The sequence below is a fragment of the Elgaria multicarinata genome, chromosome 7 (genome assembly GCF_023053635.1).
Source record: "Elgaria multicarinata webbii isolate HBS135686 ecotype San Diego chromosome 7, rElgMul1.1.pri, whole genome shotgun sequence".
Classification (NCBI taxonomy): domain Eukaryota; kingdom Metazoa; phylum Chordata; class Lepidosauria; order Squamata; family Anguidae; genus Elgaria; species Elgaria multicarinata.
In genome coordinates, this window is record NC_086177.1 from 97,869,705 (window position 1) to 97,893,878 (window position 24,174).

The 24,174-nt window shown below is 44.5% G+C and overlaps 1 protein-coding gene across 1 annotated transcript in view; it reads right to left on the minus strand.

Moving 5' to 3' along the window:
* The window catches only part of SNTB1 (syntrophin beta 1), a 126,480-nt gene that overhangs the window by 34,106 nt on the left and 68,200 nt on the right, over window positions 1-24,174 (minus strand). The window contains exons 2-3 of the mRNA XM_063131125.1: window positions 17,988-18,204; window positions 390-597 (exon numbers count right to left, since the gene is read on the minus strand). Of these exons, the coding sequence (XP_062987195.1) occupies window positions 390-597; window positions 17,988-18,204 (425 nt within the window). The remainder of the gene's footprint in view (window positions 1-389; window positions 598-17,987; window positions 18,205-24,174) is intronic.

Here is a 24,174-nt window from a genome sequence, read left to right on the forward strand (position 1 = left end):
TTGCCTTTGGAGTCCATGGACAAACCATTCAGGCATTAGAAAAAATTGCAGGAAGCTGAAAGAAAGCCATAGAACCAATAGTAAAGTATTTCTAGAGGAGCGGCTGCCATGTTAGTCTGTTGCAGCAAAAACAACAGAGAGTCCTGTGGCACTTAATAGGGCAGTGGGGAACCTATGGTTCTCCAGATGCTGTTGGACTCCTATTGTATCAACCCCAGCTAGATTCATGGTAGTTCAACAACATCTGAAGCTGCCTTTAAAGCTTATAAATTCATTCAGGCATAAGCTTCCATAGACTAAAGCTCATTTCATCAAATGCATTTAGTGGTGGGTATATATAAAACATGGCTTGTGCCATAATAACATGCGGAGGGAAGCATCAGCCTTACCTTTTCTGCGAGCCAACCGAGATGCCTGATCTCTCGGCCTCCAGCAATTCCCGCTTTGCCCAGCTGATCTTTGACCTCTGAGATGACCTTAGGAATGAGGTCACTGATGCATGAGTGGATAGCATGGAACCAGGCTTGGGCTGTGGCTGAATCCTTACTCCTTAAAACCAGGGTGTGCTTTGCATCGGGCGAATGGACCTCAACAAGCCTGGAGAAGGAAAATAGGAGAAACAGGAGGGAGGTGAGAGTTATTCTCAAAATCACTGAAAAGCAGCCCAATGCTATGAGCAGCTTTGCTGGGCATATAAGCACATAAAACCTGCTGCACGGTGTCCTTCTGCATGACTGGTGATTTCAGAGAGATCAGCCTTGCAAAGCCGCCATCCATGTTTATGTGATGCCAGCATCTAGAACACTTTAGTAATGAACAAATCAAATTGGGGAAGGGGCATAGCTCTGTGACAGTACTTTGCATGTAAAAGGTCCTGTGATCAAATCCTTGGCATCTCTAGTTAAAAAGTGGACCAGAATACTTGAGAGTATACTTTCTCCCTTGTTCCGTCACTGAGGTCATCAGATGAGGCACTCTTGGTAGGTCCACATGTGTAGAGCATTTAGTGTAGAAGCTCCCTCTCTGTAGAATTCAGTGTTCAGCGTGTTCCAACATTGCTCTGTTTTCAGCATCTGCTAAAGCAGGAGTGGGCAGAAGGTGAAAGATTTTGCTGTTTTAGATTTCAGCTCCCAGCATTCCTGACCATTTGGCCATGCTGACAGGGACTTCTGGGAGGTAAACTCCAAAACATCTGGAGATCTATCTTTTCTACCCAGCCCTGTGCTAAAGTCATTCTTATTTAAACAAACTTTCCCCGACTGAAGGCCCATCCATGGTTTTATTGATATAATTGCTATATTGTAAATATTTTTACATTTTGTATTTTGATATCGTTATTGTTGTTCACTCCTCTGGAATTGTTTAGATGTAGAGTGGTCTGTAAAATGAATTAATCAATCAATGAATCAAACAATCAGGGATCAGGTCTCTGATTGAAAAAGTGTCTCTTCTACACCTAAGGGTTATCCCAGGAAAATGGAGAGATCTTCCCTGCCTGCTCCTGGGATCCCCTGTGTGGCATTTGGATGCATAGGAACGATCCCGGGATGATCCCGGTATATAGGGCTGGCGTAGACATGCCCGAAGTCTAAGATCCTGGACAGTCATTGTTAGTCAAAGCAAATCCTACTGGGCTAGATAGATAAATAGGTTGAGTCTGAGTACTATCTGAAGTTAGTCCTTTGTAGAATAGACCAATTACAATGAATGAGACTTAAGTAGATCATGACTAACCTAAGTTAGTTGTGACTAACTTAAGTCTCATTCATTTCAATGGGTCAACTCTACATCAGACTAACATTGGATACTACCCCTTGTATAAGGCAGCTTTCTATGAACCCTAAGAGAACAATCTTACACCTGTCTATGCAGAAGTAAGTGCTATTGAGTTCAATGTGGCTTACATTGAAAGTGCAGGATTGCAATCTAAATGTTTTGAAGCATAGAATTACTGTCCTGTATAACTGAACTTCCAGATGATAGTTACTTGGGTTCTTTATATATATATATATATATATATATATATATATACACACACACACACACACACACACACACTAGCTGTACCCTGCCACGCGTTGCTGTGGCTCAGTCTGGTTAAATTGAAAAGAAAGAAAAGACAAAGCAGATGTTTCTAATATGTTTAATTTCACAATGCTTGTGGATATACAATATTTTTAGTTGTTCCATTGTCTGTGTAGATATAGAGATTGTCTGGTTTGCTGACTCTAGAACACGCAACATATAATTGTCCATGTGAGAAGCAATCTGTGTCTAGATCTAAACCGCACAATTCTAAAGATTGGCCCTGAGCTTTGTTGATGGTGATTGCAAAGGCCAATCGAATTGGGAATTGCAATCTCTTAAATTGAAATGGCATATCTGTTGGAATCATAGGAATGCGAGGAATGAGGACATCTTCACCTTTGAAAGGTCCTGTCAAGATTGATCTCCGACTATAACAATTGCCACTTCGTCTATAGTTGGAGCATTGAATCTTCGCACATGTTCTCCAGCTGTCACCATGAATAACAATCTTGTGTGTATCAGATGGCATCATGTCAACTGCTGTTTTGAACAAATGTACTAAATTGTTTTTTTCGTGAAGTAGCTGTTGCAGTTTTGAAACGACGGACCTTTTTATGCCGGTATAAATTCCGCAGCGTGCATTCAATTCATCATTGCCATCACCAATGAAATACATTTGTAGGAATTTATGTTGACTACCTTGAAACGGAAGGAAGGAGCCGGCTTTATGATAAATTTGTCCTTTGACTTTGAAAGTTGGCATAAATGGAGCTGGGATGATTTCTGCGCCAAACGACGTCATTTGGAAGCATGAGTTGTATTTCCTGATGTTAGATAGGAAGTGCTTTGATTCTGCGGTATATCCGGCAAGCAAAGTTTGTAATGGCTCTGGTGGTTCTCCAAGTTGAGGCAGTTTAATTTTTCCAGCAGCGCAACACATTCCTTTTGTTTCTCCATTAAATTTAAGAGCCTTGCAATAAGGACACACTTCAGTCACAGTGCCGATGAGAACATGCCGCCTCAAACTATAATCATCAGCTGGGTTGTACCGGAATGCAAGGCGATTGTAATCGTGTGATTGTTTACCACGGAGTCGTGTTTGACGCTGATGTGCTGTTTCTCGTTGACGTCTTTCAGCCACTCTCAGCCTGTCGCGTTCATTCTGTTGAGAACAAAGCAGATCTGAAGCTGTAGAACGCAATTGCCGTGCTTGCAACCGTGCATCCTCAAGTCTGGCTGAACGTTGCTTGGCTGGTTCCTTGGCACGTATTTGAGGCATTCTTTTTCTTTTTTTCTCGTTTGCTGATGCCCGTTCTTCCTCAGTCTGATTTGCAATTTCTCGTCGCAGTGCTTCCGCTCCGCGAGTACGACGACCTAAGTGTGATCTTCTGTGAGGCATTATTTGGATGAAGTAAAGCAGATTGTTTGGTTTTTAAAAAAGGATGTTTTTACGGTGAGAGGGTTAGTGGAAACTCCTGGCAGTTACCTTTCTTCAGAACGTGTAACTGTCACAGGTGTGACATCTATATTCACTCAGCCAATTGCGAGAGTACATGCAAATAGGAAAGGAGGCAGAGGGAGCGGATTGGCCTACTGGTTGGTGATGTCACAATGATCAGCAGGACTGGTTTTGAGGAGGCCTATTTCTTCGATTTTAAGATAAACCTTTGACCCCATAGAGAACATAGTTACATAACAACGCTCGCGTATTCGAATGCAACATTGTGTCAAAATTTCAAAGCAATCGGTGAAGAACTTTCGGAGATATAACGTCTGTTTCGAATGGACATTTTTCCAATCTCCTACGAAAGAGTGGTAAAATATTAACATTATACAGACCCTGCCAAGAAAGAATCCTGAGAACCAAGTTTTCTGTACTCTGGAGCTGGAAATACAAGTTAGATGGCTAGTTTTACACTGTGTTCACTTCTTCCCTGAAAAGCATAAGAACATAAGAAGAGCCCTGATGCTGGATCAGACCAAGGGCCCATCTAGTCCAGCACTCTGTTCACCCAGTGGCCAACCAGCTGTCAACCGGGGACCAATAAAGCAGGACATGGTGCAACAGCACCCTCCCACCCATGATCCCAAACAACTGGAGCACACAGGTTTACTGCCTCGGATACTGGAGGCAGTAAGCTCACAACCATCAGCAGCACCAGGAATGGTTGATGGCATGGCAAAATAGCAATTCGGAGGAGGGGTGGCCACACAAAAATCTAGAGCAGCCTTCCGCAAACCATTCCCCTCCAGATGTGTTGGACTGCAAACCCCATCATTCCCAATCAGCACTGGGAATTGTAATCCAAAACATCTGGAGGGCACCAGGTTAGAGAAGCCTGTTATAGATCATTCTTCTACCTGGCTTTCCAGTACAAATACATGAGTATACTGAAGAAAGTCACCCATGTGATGTGCAAAGGCTTTGTACATAGGGAGAACTTGCCAACTGATGGGACAACTCCCAGTCTTAAGTTACCTGAGATGTGGTGTGCCTTTTTGTAAGACTGATTGGCTCTCTGTCCAAGCCGGCTACAGAAACACGACGTTATGTTTATCTGCAATTTGGCGCTAAAAGTTCTCTTTTTAATCCCACCTCCCACCCTCTTGCCTGGACATATTTAAAGCTGTAGCACAGCTGTGTTTATTCACACACTCCACTGCAGTTATGTAAACACTGCATATAGAACGGTTTCTGATAAAGCCCACGTCGACCCAAAGGAATTATACGTTTAAGCATTACATGATGTATGCCGTGCTCTAGTCTGGCCATCCATATGAATGATATCACATTTTCACAGAGACCATTTGGCTAGCCTCATACGAAAAGGAGAGCGGGGGAGGGGGGATCCTCTGTTTCTGTAAAAGCACAGTTACCAATGGAAATTTCCCAACATTCCTTCTTCCTGCTTACAAACAACTCACTTAACTTTATTTGTTGCATTTTTATATTGCCCAATAGCCGAAGCTCTCTGGGCGGTTCACAAAAATTCCGAAAGAATTTTTTCCATTAAAATCCAAAAGACTTCCAAATGCCCTGTGACAGATAAGAAGGGCCAAATGTCACTCAAACTCAACTCTGAGGAATCAGAATTCTGAATTCTAACTTCTAGCTGTGCATTACAAAGACCTTTTCTGGAAGGTAGATACACATTTAAACATAATCCTGTGACACTATAACTAAAAATTCCCAAATCTCTTACCAAAGGCCAGTTGCCATGTTGACTTCCTTTCTCTGCTACAGAGATGCCACCAGTTAGTAACTCACCTGACCAGGATAAAGCCCTTTTTCTAGGTCTACCTGTTTTTCTACTATCAAACATAGGGAGAGACTATAAAACAGCCTTCCCTAAGCCTGGTTCCCCACCCCCACCCCAGATGTATTGGACTGCATCTCCCATAATTCCCAGACAGCATGGCCTGGGTTATCTAACATGTGGTCTTCAACTGGTGACTCATGACTGATAACTAAGTTCTATGTTGGGCTCTGCTCAAAGATGGTCCAGAAGCCACAGCTTCTTTGGAATGCTGCTGCCTGGGGGCTGGTAGGAGGGATCCAGTTACACCTATCCTAAAAGTGCTGCACTGGCTGCCCATGAGTTACTGAGCCCAATTTAAGGTCTAGCTTTTAGCACAGAAAGTCCTCAATGAAAGCAGTATGAAAGTGGTATATAAGAGGCAGGAGCCACACCAAGCTAGATATAGCACTATGAAAGTGGCATGAAAGCGGTATATGGTATGTGTCATGGGCCTCAACACTTGTCAGTGCACTTCAATACCACTATAAAGCAGTAGTGTGGATCCTGCCTCTTATATACTGCTTTCATACCACTTTCATCATGCTATATCCTGCTTGGTGTACATCTGGCCCTAGTCTGCAAGTTAAAGGAATGAGTTAACTGGTTAACGGATGGGAATTTGGGGGCAAAGGTAGCCTTAGGATCTCTATAACCTCTCACACGCTTGCTTGAGTAATGGCACACAAAACGGACTGATCAAACTGTTCTTGAAACACTATGCTGTACCTACATCTTATGTGCAAGAATATTGTGAGTAAGAGCTGCTTTTCTTTCTTCACTAAAGAAAGGTGTGTTGTTGTGTGTCTTTAGCCTTTTGTGTGCACATGGAACTGATGAACGTTCATCCTATTCTGACTTTTGTTTTTTCTGCTAACTGCCTTTTTAATAAGATGCATCAATATCAAATAATTCCCATCAGTACCTGAAGGAATGCCTCCCCATTACCAGCTGACTAGGGCTCTCCGATCTGCAGGAGATGCCCTGTTCATGGTCCACCCACCATGAATGAGGTGAGGAGGGCAGTGACTTGAGAGAGGGCTTTCTTAGGGCCAGTTCTGATAACATGCAAACCCACCATGGATCGCTCAAAAATGCGATTCAAGTTGGATTAGCAGGTGGTGTGGAAGGAGAATTCTCTGAGTGCCCACGCCTGCTACCCACCTTCTGCAGGATGGTTAGCGGGCATCCATGGTGGTTCCTGTGTTGTCTGGAGGGAAATCCATGGGGTTTTGGCTTTGTTTCACTGGATGAGTGGAGAATGGTGGCGACCATAGAGTCCATCGGCAAGAGCGACTGTCAAAAGGGCTGAGTTTTCCTTGTGTTAATGGAAAACAAGCTGTGGTTTGTTGCCGAGATTCAGTGACGTAGCGGCAAAACAGGAAAAAAACAGCCCTTGTTTGCTGCTGCACTGCTGAATTCCTTCTGCTGAATTTCTTCAGCAAGTCCAGCAGTGTGCCAGTGGGGAGGGGGAATGCAACCCCCAGTGAGTTTGGGGGGGGGCAGAATTGGCCCCCGGACGCCTGGAACTTCCCCACCCCTGGTTTATTGTAACCTGCAAATGAGTCATCAGATTCAAGCACCTGCCGTACGATAGGATATCCTGTATGTAAAGCAACAGCTACTTCGCTACTAACGAGATGCTGCGATGCACAGAACTTTTCTGCGTAGAACAGCAGCAGGCAGGAATACAGACGCTGTTTTCACAACAGAGGCATTGATATTATGACCAATGCTATTTAACGTGTTCATACATGATCTGATGTCCTCCGGAATGAACAACGCTGTAGCCAAGCTTGCAAATCACGCCAAATTATTCAGGATAGTGAAATTTCAAGGAGGCCACAAAGAGTTCGAAAAAGATCTTTCCAACTGGGTGAACGGGCAATAGAAAGGCAGATGAAATTCAACGTTAAGTGACTGCAAATTGATGCACGTTAAAATGTCTATGTAGCCATACCTACACAGACACACACACACACACGTTGGAAAGAGAAAAAGGAGGAAGTAATTCTTTAAACATCACTTATTCATATCATGTTAAGCAAACTTAGTGGGACTGAGTGCCCATTAGTTTGGATGGCTTTTAAAAAGCCAGTGTGGTGTAGCAGCTCCAGTGTTGGACTAGGACTTGAGAGACCCAGTTTCAAATCTCCACTCACGTTATATAGCTCATTGGGTGACCTTGGGCCAGTCACCATCTCTCAGACTAGCCTTCCCAACAGGCTGGTTGTGAGGATAAAACATGGTGAAGGGGAGAACCATGCACACTGCCTTAACCTCCTTAGAGCTAAGGTGAGATATAAAAGAAAGAAATAAGTAAATAAACAAATACGTTTTATTCATTTTTTGAAAAATTGTACCCTGCCTTTCTTACGAAGCTTCCTTATATCAGGCCAGAATCTTTATCCATCTAGCCCAATGTTCTTCACTGTAATGCCCAAGAGTCACAGGTGGCTCCTCAATCCTGTCAAATGTAGCTCTCCACCTCTCTCTTTCTCTCTGTGTCTCCTTGTGGTGGAGCTTCTAAGGCCTCATCTACACCAAGCAGGATATTGCACTATGAAAGTGGTATATAAAAGGCAGGAGCCACACCAGGCAGGATATAGCAGTATGAAAGCAGTATATGGGATGTGTCAATGGACCCCAACAGTGCACTTCTATATCGCTATAAAGCAGTAGTGTGGCTCCTGCCTTTTATATACCGCTTTCATAGTTCAATATCCTGCTTGGTGTAGATTAGGCCAGGGCTCTTTAGCTTTGCCTTGCCGTCTGCTTTAGTGCTGAGCTGGTTGCTGTGATCTGGGCTTCCTGAGGAGGCTTTAGGGGTGGGGAATCAGGATACCTGCCGCTTGGGAGGGGGAAGGGAAAATGGAGGAACAATTAGCCAATTAATTGTGGTGGAGAAAGAGTCCAAGAGGCAAAGCAATCATGGCTGGATAGTTAAAGTTCTGCACTGTACAGGTGTTGGAGGTAAAACTGAATGTGTGGCCCAAGAGTCAGCTACGTGGACCTTTGCTGGGAGATTTTGCAGCAGTGAGTAGGGCAGAAGACACTCTCAGTGATGAGAAAAAGATCTACCCCAACCCAAGGGCCAGGTAAGCCTGCTGGAATTTGCATTCCCAGTGACTTGGTGGCTGACTGTTGAGGACTTGCTTGGACAAAGTGTGTGTGTCTGTGTGTGGGGGGGATGAATAAGAGAGACTGGAAAAAGCCTACAGCCATGTCTGGTGCAGAGAGTAGCTTATTACACCATTTTCAGAGGTCCTAGTACAGAGGTAGCCAATTAAAAACAAAACAGCCTTCTAAATTTCATTACTGAGCTCTATTCTAACAGTGGCTAGGATCTGTTGCCTGGTTACTGCCTTCTACTGGTGCATTCGGAAGCGCCGAAAGCAAAGGCAGTCACACTCACACTGCCTTGGATGACCATGCCGCCAACAGCGTCTGGGAGCAGTTGAATCAGATCAAAAACCCTGTAGAGAAACACAGCTCCAATCCAAGACTATGAAAGCAAGAACTCCAAAACTGCCCAAATAAGAACACACAACTCGAAGGTGGAGGAAGACGACACGGACAAACACAAGGAGAAACCCGGTTTGCCAAAGAGGCAACATACCCACTAGCAGATAGAGATGGAAAGCCACCCAAAGGCACACAAGACACCTGAACTGGACGGACAAACAAACAAGACAACCAGGACTTGGAACGTGCACAGAGTTTAAACCAAATGCTATATTGTTTATGAATGGGGGAGAGAAAGGAGACACACCCACCCCAACACACACAGCACCCTAGAGGCATTGTGGCTCTTGCTTGAAAAAAAGAGAAGATCACAGATCTACCATCCCAGGACTGTTTGTCCTGACTGCCAGCGGCTTTTTAGGATATTGGGCAGATGCCCTTCCCATCACATCACCTACTTTCAATTCGAGATGCCAAGGACTGAACCAGAGCCTGTCTACATTCAGCAAAGCAGGTGTATCTCCACTCAGCTAGAGTGGAGAATAATGAATAATGATAATGGGAGGACTTGTTCTCCAATGAGTGTTTATATAAAAAAAAAGATGAAGAAGAAGAAGAAGAAGTAAAGGTCAGCACCTTGGCAGAATGCTTTTGCTATACATGTTGAAAGCCTTCGCTTTTCAATCTGATCACTGGGGAAGGTAAGAATGACAAGCAATACAGAGCTTCATTAAAAATTGAGGAGAGAGATGAGGGGGTGGACGGGGAGGAAAGATGCTCAGTGGCGATCAGTTCCTTTTTTTATTGTCTTCGTTCAAGTACATTTTATAATATACTAAGCATACAAAGCTGTCTTATATCAAAGCACTGTAGTGATAAAATTTGAAGCCCAGCCGTCATCATGATAGTACCCATAGCTATGACCCAAAGGCCAAAATACAGGCAGTTGTGTTGATATATATCTACAAACCAATTCTAGCAGTTTTCTTCTCCATTTATTTAAAATATTTCTCGGCCGCCTTTCAGCCTACCCAAGGCGACATACAACAATAAAACGTAATGAAATCGATGCGGTATTAGAAACGATAAATACACAGTAAAAACTGTAAGAATACAATAGAACAACCAACATATCAGAGGAGAGCTAGGGCAGCATCCAAGAGGCCTCCCGGTCTTTTAGGAGGAGTGCAACCCCCTCGCCACCAGGCCTTTAATAAAGCAGTTGGGTCTTAACTGCCCATTCAAGACCAGGAGCGGATCTACACGTCGTACTGAAGGTGCTTGCGTGCGCCTCCAGTGCACCCCAAAACGATTGTGTAGATCCTGCAGAAGAGACGGAGGAAGAGGCGGAGGAGGAGGCGGCCCTGCATCGCCCCTTGCGAGGAGGAACGGCTCCGAGTGATTGACATCGTTGGGGCCTAGAGCGTCCTTGCCGCCGCCACCCACCTCCCCGCCGCCCTCCTGCTGCCAGCGAAAGAGCCATCCGGGGCAGAGAGCTCGGCGGAAGAAGCCGCCGCCCCGCCTTCTTCCGCCCCGGGTGGCTCTTTCGCCGGCAGCAGGAGGCCGGCGGGGAGGTGGGCGGCGGCGGCAAGGACGCTCTAGGCCCCAACGATGCCAATCACTCGGAGCCGTTCCTCCTCGTGAGGGGCAACGCGGGGCCGCCGCTGCCTCCTCTGCCTCTTCTGCAGGATCTACACAATCGTTTTGGGGGCGCACTGGAGGCGCACGCAAGCGCCTTCAGTACGACGTGTAGATCCGCTCCTGGCCTCCTGAAAATACTTTGCGTTACAACAGGGACAGCTATATACTGTTGCTGAGAAAATCCAATTCCCACCTCCACTCCCAGCTATTGTGAGGATTGCAGCTAAACTCAGAGGGAACAGGGAAGCCTGAGGGAGTGGCAGATGATGTCAGCACCCCTGCTAATAAAACAGAGTTGGTACTGCATCCCGGTGAGGCCCGGCTCCGCTACATCACTGCTCATACCAGGTTAGACTATTTGTCTACCTGGCCCGGTATTGTCTGCTCCGACAGGCAGAGACTCACTCAGGTGGTCTTTCACAAACACCTGCAACCTTTTAACTAGAGATGCCAGGGAGCGAAACAGAGCTCTCTTGCACACAATGCAAAGCAGGTGTTCTAACACTGAGCGATGGGCCCTCGCTGGATGAAAACGAGCAAGCTTCAGCCCAGCTCCCAGAAGTCTCTATCACTTAGCTGCGTCTCCTCCCCAAGGATTATTAGATCATGGGTGAGATGGACTAGAACCGTAGCCTCCCATAATCAAAGCAAGATAGTATTCATCCTCCCTGGCTTTTTTTATTTCAAAAACAGTATGGGTATTGGTGTGACAGTGCAAATTTAGTTTTCGTTCTCCTCCCCACATCAAATGAACACTTGATTCTGAGAGGCAGGATCACAGCCTCCCCCAAACACACACACACACACACACACACACACACACACACACACACAGAAACATTGTTTCCTAACGTGATTGCATTTCAGATGGGGTCACCAAAAACTGTTCATACCCATTTATGGATGCAACCATACTTCGAAGATATATCAAAGACAATTTCCAGACGTATTATTATGTGCATAACTTGACTGTAGGCTCTGCCAGCCAGCCGATTTTGCTTTTATGGACATGGCCAAGTTGCATTACTAGAGAGAAATTTGTGTCAAGGGCCGTATTCCAAAATAGCAGTGCTCTCCTCCTAGGAATAGCATGGTGTGCTTAGGGGCATTGAGGCAAGACAAAAACCCAAGTTCTACGCCAAGAACATTATGCAGATTAAGCAACATGATTTGCGTTGGCTGTGCAAATAATTTATTTTGATTCCAGTGTTTGGGATTTCACTGGATGGGTTCCTCTTTTAAATGCTTCTAGAGCATAGTGGCAAAAGTAGGAGTAATTTGCATATCGCCTCCTATGTTACCACCTCCCCTCATCCAGCCCATTACAGAGTCTAGGCACTGGTCCAGGATCTGCACAGCCTCACCTGATTCAGTTGTCACAGGAAGATAGAGTTGTGTGTATAATCAGCATATTGCTAGCATTTAGCTCCAAATCTCCTAATGACCGCTCCCAGTGACTTCATATAGATGTTAAATAACATTGGGGACAAGATGGTACCCTGCACCACCCCATAGCTCAAATGCCAAGGGGCCAAGGAATGCTACTCTCTGAAAATGACACCGTAGGTAGGACCAGGACCATTGAAGCACAGTGCCTCCGATACCCATCCCACAGAGTCGATCCAGGAGGATACCATGGTCAATGGTATCAAAAGCCGATGAAAGATCGAGAAGAATTAACAAGGTTGCACTCCCCCTGTCCCTCTCTTGACAAAGGCCATCCATCAGGGTGACCAAGGCTGATTCAGTCCCGTGACCAGATCAAAACCAAGACTGGAATGGGTCTAGAATAATCAGTATCCTCCATGAGTGCCTGTAGTTGCTCTGCCACAACCCTCTCAAGTACCTTCCCTAAAAATGGGGTGGTTTGCGAATGGACAGCAGTTGTCTAGTACCATCTAGTACATAGAAGGGTGGACTTCTTCAGAAGTGTTCGCAGTACTGCCTTCTTAAGATCGCACTACATGTGTGAGTGTGTGTGAATAGAAGCACAATTTGACCCCATTCAACATTCTGCACTTTGTTGTGACAATCCCTGATGGACCAAGGAAGGTTAGAAAGCCAAGAACAAGGGTAGACAATCTGATGCCCTCTAGGTGTTGCAGACTTCAACCACCACAATTCCTAACCATTGGCCATGCTGGCTGGGGCTGATGGGAGTTGTAGTCCAAAACATCTGAAGGGTATCATGTTGCCTACCGCTGGCCTAAAACAAATGGATCAGGAAAAGTTCCCTCCCTAAAGGTGGACACAACTGAGGCCATCAAACAGAAAATAAATTCATCCATAAATGTAATGATCTCCATTAACAATAGAATTATCAATATCTTAACTAGCATCAGCAGATCCTGGCAACTGAATACTGATCTGGAGTAGCTGTATAAGCTTCAGGAGTCACTTGAAGAGTTTTGTAAAGACTTTGCCCCTCTTACGTGGAAAAAATATCAATATAGAGCAGAGCAAGGTTTTGCATACTTTTTGATGTTGACCAGAGAACATCAATTAAGAACTCATAGTTTCCACAGGAAATAAAAGCTACAAGAACTGATAAACCATCTTAACGCGTGGGAGAGTCAAAGCACTTATTTCCTGCTAATTGCAAAGGTTATTAAAGTTAGTAAAGGTTGTACGTAAGACAGAGTATTGCCTCAGGCTTGTTAGAGAGGTAAGCTTTATGTGCATTCTTGTCTAGGTCTGGGGAGCCAAGTTAAATTTTGGACAACAGAAGGGCAGAGCAGGGCCTTATTTGGGGAAAAAATAGACCTGGCTCCACCTTTGTTCCACTCATGGCAATAGCCTCAATAATGGATTGGAACAACAGGGCTCCACCCACACCTCATTCCCAGGTGGTCTCCCCTCTAAGCACTGACCAGACCCCAAACTGCTTAGCTTCAGCAAAGCGGCTGCTCCATGTGCTTTCAGACCATGACCTGGGACAACGTCCACTGCAGTAGGCAGGGCAAAGGGCTGGGTAAGAACAGTGTTTCTGCTTGGGGAATGTGGCTGCTGTGGATGTGTGGCATGCAAGTGGGTGTAGCTGGAAAAGGACAGCTACACTTCAGCCTTCTGTCCTTGCCTCCAAACCTTTAGCTAGTTCAGCCATTCCCAACGTGAGCCCTCCAGTTGTGTTGGACTACAACTCCCATAATCCCATTGGGAAATTGTAGGCCAACACATCTGAAGGGCCCCAGGTTGGGAAACGTTGAACAAGTTGTTGGGCCTGTTCAGACAACACGCTAAACCATGGTTAGGTCGCTACCCCACTTGCAGCAAATAGTGAGCGTGTTTAAAACCATGGTTATGTGGCCACCATGGTTAGGAAAGGAAAGGTTCACATGACACACTATGCCATAATGTTGAGCTCAAAATGCTTTAAAGGTTGTTATACAGAGGAGGGCCAGGATCTCTTCTCGATCCTCCCAGAGTGCAGGACACGGAATAACGGGCTCAAGTTAAAGGAAGCCAGATTCCAGTTGGACATCAGGAAAAACTTCCTGACTGTTAGAGCAGTACGACAATGGAACCAGTTACCTAGGGAGGTTGTGGGCTCTCCCACACTAGAGGCGTTCAAGAGGCAGCTGGACAACCATCTGTCAGGGATGCTTTAGGGTGGATTCCTGCACTGAACAGGGGGTTGGACTCGATGGCCTTGTAGGCCCCTTCCAACTCTGCTATTCTGTGATTCTACTATGGCTTAGTGTGTTGTCTCAACAGGGTTATTAAGAATAGATTTAAAAAATGGCAGCTGAGTCAAAGACGTGCTAAAGCTTTGCAATATACAGCTGTTCTACTAGCAAAGCTCTGAGAACAGCTGCTTTTTACCTTCCTGACCTTCTCCTCAAATGGGAAATAGTTCAGCTTTCGCATCCTTTGCCCAGAGAAGTGTTGAAAGACAGTGGGTTCCAAGCCAATTTCTTTAAAAGCCTTTGTGCTAGTCACAAACAAAAAGCCCATTGATGTGAAGGCAAGAGAGGGGGGTGTTCTCTTTTCACACACACCCCTTCCCTGGCTTCAGTGGTTCCTTCCACCCCACCCACCCCACATCTTTTTGTTCAGCAACTGTGGAAGAGAGCATCATGTTGAGCTGCCATGTGGTGTAATGCAGCTGGTTCCACACATGTTACAAATAAGGGTCAATGAGTTTGCCCTATTTTTAGTGCCGGGAAGCAAATGCTATGGAAGTCTCATGCACCTGGCAAAACACCCTCTTCATCACAACAGTTAAAGCTGCAGGAGCCTTGCCCTCTTTTGTATCTGGTCACCATAATATAGCTTCTGCAGCTTTAACTGTTGTGATGAAGAGGGAATTTCACCAGGTGCTGCATGCATCCAAATGACACCTGCTGAAATTCCCTTTTCTAAACAACTGTTAGAAACAGGAGCCCTGTCCTCCTTTCCATGTGGCCACCCTATTATTAACCTTTCAGCAGCTAAAAAGTTCTTTTAGGGGTGCTTTAAAATTTGTACATTCACTTGTATGGATAATATCCCTGTATAGGAAAGATCACAAGGACTATGTGTGAACCAAAACATGTGATGCTTGTACATCTATTTTACATGTGCTGAGAAACTTCAGCCAGTGACAACTTCTTTGTGTGTATGTTCACACAGTGAAAGAGACACATGTCTGCATCACATGGTCTGGATTCTTTTTCTTACGTGCAAATCCTATGTAAGAAATTTTTGAAGTATCCTAGTCTTAAGAAACTCACTCAGCAGTGATGAAGCTACCTGTATTTCTTAAGATATGTCATTTCCTTTTAAACTGGAGTCAAAAACTTGCCAAACCGGCTGCAAAGAACACCAAGAAATTTTTAAAGAACACCAAGAAATTCTCGAATAGTGGGTTGTTAAAGCATTACATGATTTACACCCAATTAAATTAATCTGGTGAATTACTTTCATCTGACTGACTTAAACCAGTGTAATGACACTCCCTCCTTGCCAGTTTTCAGGGTTCTGACACTCAAAATGTGTGAATTCCAATTTACCGACACTTTAAGTGTAAGGTGTAGATAAATTCATATACAGCTTTTCAGTGTTAGAAATAAGAATACTTTATCCTATGTAAACCACCCAGAGAGCTTCAGCTATGGGGCAGTATACAAATGTAATAATTAATAATATAATAATACAGCAAAACTCCTGCAAGTCCCAGAATTCCCCAGCCAATAAAGAATATGATGAATACAACCAAAAAGAATATGATGTCTACTCCAGTTGTATTTCCTACTCCACCGCTGCCTCCAAGAGGCAGTTCTCTCCCTTGTTATCACATAATGTACCAAGGTTTTAGGTACAAACTTTGCATCTAAAATCCACATGAGAATCAGTGAGCGTCTACATATTCCACCGAGGAAAACTGGAACACAAGAAACTGCCTTAGACTGATTCAGAACACTGCTCTATCTAGTTCAATTTCTCCTGCTGAAGGGAGGGTTTCAGATAGGAACCTTCTCCAGCCCTACCTAGGGCTTCTTCACACAAGTGAAATAAGGCACGCTCATGACTGGCTATTCACGGAAGTTTGTGGGTCCTTTTGATGATGACGTGAACCTCCTGCACATCTCCCGCTCCTTCCCCCAGTTATTCTGTTTTTTTAAAAAACCTTGGATATCCCAATTCTTCTGAAATATCTCGGGATTTTCTCCTATGTGCAGAGGAAGTTGTGCTACAAAACACCCACTAGAGGGCACTGTCCCATTCAATACTATGAGCATTGAGAGGAGGGGAAGTTTTCAATTACAGACTACATGGTTGCCCCTCTCTTCCATGTAATTCAGCTCATCACAATTGAGGAAGAGAAGCAAGAAGCAAAGCACCGGTAAGCAAATGTGGTTTCCCTTCCATCTAAAGAAGCCCTTAAAGATGCCATGAATTAAATTTGGGACCTTTTGCATGTGAAGCTTGCGTTCACCCATTAACAATCGTCTTTCCCCTTTACTGTACATTGCCATCACGCACCTTTCATAGGACACCCTCACCTACCTGCAATGTCTGGCTGTGTTGACATGGTGGGGAGAGATGCCAGGTTTACTGCAAAGGGCCAAGCAAGACATGACAGCAGCAGTTCTACAAATTTAAACTCAGAGTTGCCCCAATCCCATAGAAGGAGGGGGTGATGGATCCAATTTTAAAGGCAAAAGAAGAAGGCTGAATCCACAAGTCAGTTCCTCAGGACGACCCTTCCTAAAGGCAACCCAAGAGCTGAAATTTTGCATCTCATGGAGAAGATTATTCCATACCTTCTCCAACCCGCCCACCACTACCCTCAAACAGCCTAGCTGGGGAGAGTCCAGCAATCCAAAACATAAAAGAGCTGTGCTGGATCAGACCAAAGACCAATCTCAGCCTTCTACAGCCTGGTCTCCTCCAGATGTGTTGGCTGGGAATTATGAGAGTTGCAGTTCAACACATCTGGAGGGCACCAAGTTGAGGAAGGCCGGCATATCTAATCCAGCATTCAGTTCCCACTGTAGCCAACTAGACACCTATGGGAAGCCTACAAGCTTCAAGGAATGAGGATCCTGCAAACAGCCCTCCTGCTGGGGGCTTCTGTCAGGGAAGGAGTAGGGCTTTACTCTCCCCCAGCTGAGGAAGGTGCTGGGGATGGGGAAAACCCAGACTGGGGAAGGATGTAGCTCAAGGTCACTGTGGCGTTACACCCCACAAGTCAATTCCCAAAGGTATGTCTGAGTTTGTAAGTCTGTGGTTTTTAGAATGTTGGCCTGAGTGGGCGGAGTTAGAATGTCTTGGGAGTGGGGAGGAGTGATATATAAGGGAATGACGGAGGGGATTGAGGGTTCTTGTTCTTTTCAGGGAAACTTTTCAGGGAGACTTGTTAGGGACTCTTAGAGTCTTTAGTGCTCTCTGTATTTATGGTACTTAAGTTCTGGGAAATTTGAGAGTCAGTGTAGTGAGTGGTGTCTTTAGAGTGTGGTGTGCACGTAGTGGATTATATTAATCAATACTGATAATAAAGAAAGTTCAAGAGTGATTGTGTGAGAAAAAGGAAAGCGCGAATGTGAATGAGTGACAGGATTGTATGAAAGGGTTCAAAAAGGTTTTTAAATGTTGTTAGTTGAAACAAAGCTTGTGAACTTTTAAAAATAAATTTTGATTGTTTTGTTTTTAAAACTACCACAAAAATCCCACGTGTCTGTTTGGCATTTATCATCTTACGTTTACACATATAACGCCCACTCTGACAATCATTCACGTAAGCAGATATAACTCACAGCGCATTATTATATATATTAAAATCCTTTCTCCAATTTAAACCCCTTTCTCCACATAGTTTAGAGGAAGGTGGGTTTTATCCCTTGCCTCAGGCGTATCAAGTGGTGGTGCTTGGCTTGAGTAGGGAGTAGCCTCGGCCAGGTCTGTTGTTCAGAGCCTGTGTCACCCCATAATAAGTGGTGGCAGCCGTGAGGTCTGTTGTTCAGAGCCTGTGTCGTGGCAGTCACCTCTGTTATAAGATATGCACTCTAAATCAATTTTTAAGTGTTTAAAAGGGGTCAAATGCTTTCTGACTCCCACCTCTGCAACTCCCCTTACCTGTTTTCTGGATCCGACACAGTCATGTTCCGTGTAACGTAGCACATTTTGAGTGGGATTGTTTTCTTGTCTCTGTGGATGGAGAGAGACACCTGAGACAGGGGATCGGTGGATGCGTTTCCCAGACGGGGAGACTCAGGCGGGGGAGTCTCCCATCCGATTTCGGAAACTGGCGAGCCTTTCTTCACGTAGGGGGTGGCTTCACGCATGTACTTCACTGTAAAAGAAAAATATAAAAAGAAAGGTTAGGAAAGAAGGGAGAACGAATAAATGTTAAGCAAACACAGAAATGCTCTGCAAGCTATCAAATCAAACACTACTTCACCAAATCATTAGATTAGCCTTCACTGACCTTGTGCCATAAAAACATAGGAGGCTGCATTGTACAGAGTCAGTTCATTGGTCCATTTAGCCCAGTATTATCAACACTGGCTGGCAGCAGCTCTCCAGGGTTTCAGGCAGCTATTTTTCCAGCCCTACTTGGGAGATGCCAGCAATTGAACCTGGGACCTTCTGCCTGAAAAGTATGTTCTCTATCACTGAGCCATGGCCATGCTGGCTGAGAATTAAGTTAGGGAAGGCTGCATTAAATTAATGATTGCTTGCCATGAGTAGAGCTGTGCCATGCTGCCCACTATTGGCCTGGATGTTCTTCCTCTTCTCTGTCTCTCAAGACACTTCCTTTCTCCTCAGGGCACAATCCTATGCATGTTAGACAGGAAAAAAAGTCCTTCAACTCCCAGCATGCCTCAGTCAGCATGGCTGGCTAGGGTAAACTAGAAGTTGTAGGACTTTTTTTGTCTAAACATGCATAGGATTGTGCCTTCGGATATTTTTGCAGTAAAGTGTCAAAATGATGCAAACTCTCCTCTTACTGCCACCACAATGGACTGGATCTCTCTTTTTTTAAAAAAAATCCTCCTACACTTATAAAAGCACTCTTTCAATTTATTATCATGGACTCCAATGAAGTCCAACGAGGAAATAGTAAGATGCAGTTGACCATGAGTATAATGTAATGCAAAAATACAAACTATGGTACGACGTGGACTACTTTTTAATAGAAAAAGGGGTACAATTGTACAGGGATCATATCTGGAATCTGTTATGATGAATCCCAGTTTTAATTACACGGGGCCCAGCTACCTTACTCATTCTCTTCAGCTCAACAACTCTTGAAGATACGGATTTTCAAAAGCCTTACTGAACTGCAACGTTTTTAGGGGATTTTATTGGGCAGTGGGGTTGATGTAGAGTTCAGCTAGTGCAATGGCTAACAGCATAAACTAAGAGCATAAGTTCTTGCTTCAAATTTCAGCTCAGACATGAGTATATTTAAGCCTCAATGTCCATAAAAGTTTTGCATAATGAGGATAACAAACTAGCATATGTGGAGGAGTATTATAAAAAGCCATTTTGTTGTGAAAACAGTATTACTTAGACCTGGAGGGAAAGAAAACCACTAATGTCAGAACTGTTGCTGAACCTGCTAGTAATTTAGCAAACCTAAGTTATCAAACAGACTACTGCATATTACTTTATTTTAATATTGCCTTACTGATAAAACTTAAAAGCAGTGTGCAGTGCATGTTCACACATACACACAATTAATGGACTCCAGAATTGTTTTTTACTTTGTTAGCCAGCTCAGCAGCAGTTCTAACAGGCAAGAATTTATCTTCCTACAAGCGAATCAAACTGGCATTCAGAATGGATGTCTTCATTTAAAACGTAACAACCGTACAAACACAAAGGAGACACGCTTCTGGCCTCACAAAGCTTAATGCTTCATGAAATAACTTGGACCAGGCTCTTTAAAATGCAGAAGATGAGAGGCAGAGGGAAAAATGGAGGGAGGGCATGGAAGCTGGAGTGATAGATCGAAATCTAAACAACGGGCTGGAACATTCAGATGTGAATGCAGTTCCCAGGACATCATGAACAAGAGGAAAGATTGTTCCATTTTACCCTGCCAAGAAGCCCAGTTTCCATATAATTCAGGAGTGACACCACTAGAGCAAGGAGGCCTTGTGAAAAGACGGTAAAGATGCTTTAAGGCAGGCAGGTGAGGTAGAAAACAAACGCTTTCAATTAAATGTAAGCTGAAAGCTGTCCCAGAGGGCATGCTGTTCCTGCCCTTTGAGGGAATGTATAGCGCCCATGTACCATAAACTACAAATACAGTTATGCTACCTAAACACGGCATATAGATATGCTCTTGCCCATAAATTTGTTCAGAGATTTTTGCATCTTCGTCTTGATGCTGTAGCACTGTCAAGGCCTCAGGAAGGGTCAGGCTTCAAGCAGTTGGGATCCAGGGCCGGGGTTTCAGAGACGAGGCACCAACTGGGCCAGAAGTAGGTGTGTACAGTGGAGGCCAGTGGCTCCAGTGTCAGTGAATCCACTCCAGGTTTCAGTCAGAACTGCTCAGAACTTCTGACTGGTTCTGACTGACGCAGCAGATTAAATAACCATCCAACTGATATGGAGCCACTATCAACAACCCATGGTTAAAAAAAATGTGCCATGTTTTCAACATGTGAACCAGGGCAATATATACACATCAGAGACAAGTTGTTTAGACAAGAACAAACTCTGAGACTAGGCCTTGACAGGACCTTGTGGACCTTCAAGGCATATGTGGTGGGTGGGGTTGCAGGGCCATATAGGTGGAGTTCTACATGTATAGTTCCTTCTCATGCACATAACAGAGGGGAGGGTAGCCTGTGCAGACAGGCCCAAATGCTTGGTAGGAAACAAGGGGCCAATCCCTCTGTGTTCTGGAGACTTCTGCACATTATAGAGAATTCATGGGAAGGCCAGAGTCTGTCTTTTCCCTCAGCCTCTTCTGAATTCTCTGCAATGCACGGGAAAAACAATGGGAGGAGAGGAGTTTCTCATAACGCTTGTTCACAAAATAGGGTTGCCAGAAAAAGTTTCCTGGTTGCCATGTTACCTGGAGACCACATTTGTGAAACATTGGCCTTAGCTAGACCTAAGGATTATCCCTGGCAAATGGAGGGGTCGTCCCTGCCTGCTCCCGGGATCCCCTGTGTGTCATTTGGATGCACAGGGATGATCCTGGGACAATCCCAGGATATAGGCCTGGTCTAGCCATGGCCAAAGTCTCTATGTCCGATAAAAGTAAGTGAGACACCACGAGAAAGTTAGCAATAGAACAAATATATTGGATATATGCAGTTCACATAGAAAACACAACACAGATCCATAATACAAAAATGTTGGCAATAAAATTACTATAAACCAGGATTAAGTGTAACAAACAGCTCTGAAGGTTCATAGAAATCCAGTGAAGAAATATATTGTTGACAGCTAGCCAATATTTTTATCACCTCAAAGAATCTACATTTACCCATCCATCCATCCATCCATCCATCCTGCCTTTCCACTTTAAAAGCATCCAATGTGGTAAGCAACAGTTTAAAAACCAGATTAAGATCCATCACACAACACTTAAAACACACATGGCATAATCAACACAGACAGAGAGAGCAGATAAAACTAATAAAACCCCAACAAAATGATTGTACGTGATGGGATTGAGGTATGTGGGTTGGTAGCTGCCCATGTTACAAGTTTGTACCGGGCCCAAAGTTGAGTAAATCGGAAAACAAGAAAGAGGATGTAGCTCAGTGGTAGAGCACATACTTTGTGTGCAGAAGGCCCCAGGTTCAATCCCCAGCAGGTCCAAGTAAGGCTGGAGAAATAACTGCTTGAAACTGCTGCCAGCCAGTGTCGATGATAATTCAGATATTCTTGAAAACCACAATACATCTAGCTCACATTCCTGAGCTAGATGGACCAAAGTCTGACTCAGTAAAATAGGGTGCCCATATGGAAAGGAGGACAGAGCTCCTGTATCTTTAGCAGTTGAATAGAAAAGGGAATTTTAGTAGGTGTCATTTGTACGCATGCAGTTAAAGCTGCAGGAGGATAGCTAGAGTTACCAGATACAAAAGAGGGCAGGGCTCCTGCAGCTGTAACTGCTGTGATGAAGAGGGAATTTTACCAGGTGCTGCATGCATACAAATGACACATGCTGAAATTCATCTTTCAATACAACTGCTAAAGATACAGGAGCTCTGTCTTCCTTTCCATATGGGCACCCCAGGTAAAAGGCATCTGCCTATGTTTCTAAGTTCTAAACAATTATTACATTCACTGAGATCTTTTAATTTTTTAAAAGGGAACATCTAAAAGTGCAAGGCTAGGAAATTGGTTAACAACAACAACAACTACACACACTCAAACTGATTAGCCCCAAAGGGCCAATTTCCACTTTAAAAGCTGAAACTCCATACTACAAATTCCACAGGCTGACATGTATTGATGGCCACACTTTGGTTTCCTATCACCTGGATTCTTGTTCCATCAGGAAGTGATGCATTGTGGTTTTTGAGGTTTTAAGTTCAATAAAGTTGATCAGGCGGGGCAGGAATCATGATAGACTATCTCACACCAAGTCTTTTGACAGCAAAACGTATCAGAAAATGTCACAGTAGATGTCTACCCTTAGCATGTAATTTGTAGAAAGAGATTATCTAGCACAGTGGTCTTCAACTGGTGGTTCGCGACCCAAAAGTGGGTCTGAGATCAGTCCGGATGGGTTGTGGTAAAGCTGTTGCTGCCATGTTGGGCAATTATGAAATTGTGAAAGTGGGTCTCATGTTGCAGGTTGAGAATCTGGACCAGTTGACCATTTACTCAATCTAGCATTTACTCAATTTTTACCTGATCTAGTGGCACACAACCACGTTTAGTAAAAAGTGCTGTCTAAAACTCACACAGCTGATCCTGCAACCCCTTCTTGGCTGAGGCTTGAAGCATCACATACTAATTAATAATCCATGGTCTCTTTGTGTATGGCAAATTAAAATCTGCGGTCAAGCAATTAAAATTCCAGCGTTCCGTTCGTTCCCCCCACCACTCTGAAAATGACAGGAAACAAGCAAGCGGCAGTTGAACGAATTAATCTGCTGGCATATGTTGAGAGCTTTGTATTTGTTGTTTGATTTGCGAGGCAGCCAGCATAGTGTTCAAAAGAGCACTTCATTTGCGCACAATTCTGCCAAGCCCTCATCTCCACAATTAATCCTTTGTTACTATTCACAGATGACATTTTGAAAAAGCAGAAGGAAGAAAAAGCATGCTTCTAGCAGGGGAAGTCAAACTGGCAAATCTGATCAAATCTATCAAGTGCCTTTTTCTAAGAGGCTTCTGGAACGTCTTATATGACTCATGCAGGTTAGCCGAAAACAAAAATGGGGGGGGGGGAACCAAGAAAGAAAGACTTCGGGCTACCATGGATCATCTTTGTTCTTATGGTATGAAAGCAAAAGGAACAAAGCACCTTAATTTGATCAAAGAGGATCCAGGATTTTCAAGCGCTGCAGGTGAAGTAAGGAGAGAAGTACATTCTTCGTTTCAGAATCTCCACTTCACCATCAAGTTTATGAAGTGTCAAAATAACATTTTAAATAAACGCTGGGAAGATTTCCATTCCAAGGTGTGTGTAAACTAATGAAAAATGTAGTCAAACAAAAACCTTCGCTGAACACACATACCTGGTGTTCACTCATTCAAGTTCCTCTCTGCTGGTAAACACTTTCTAAGGGTGCAATCCTATGACCACTAGACGTTGTATGGTTTTCTGCCAAACCAACTGGTACATATATACATTTTATGTTCCTAAAGTAACATAGGGCCTTGCTAGACCCAGTCGAAAATCTGGGGGAGAGGAGGGGAGAACTCGTGTTATGACTAACGCGAGATCTCGCCCTTATGCACACGTGAGCCGTGACGAGGAGGAGAGCCGTCGCGGCCGCCATTTTTTATAAAAAAGCGGCAGCAGCCAGGAAAGGTAAGTAGGGGGTTTTATTTTTAAAAAAATTATTCTCCCCCCCATCCCCAATCTCGTCGCCCTGTCCCCCTTCTCCTTCCCCCCCATCTCTCCCGCCGGGTCTGCTCTTTACCCCCCCGGCCCCCATCTCCCTCCCGTGATTTCTCCCCCCCCCAGCCTGATGGGCACAGCGCTCCTATGGGAAAAGCAGCGGACCGGTCCACACACCCGCAGTCCCAGCCTCAGCCCGACCTGAGGCCGGGACCGCAGGAAGAACCGCACTACAAACGGTTCCGGTTAGCGTGGAGCCAGGGCGGCTCGAGTCCT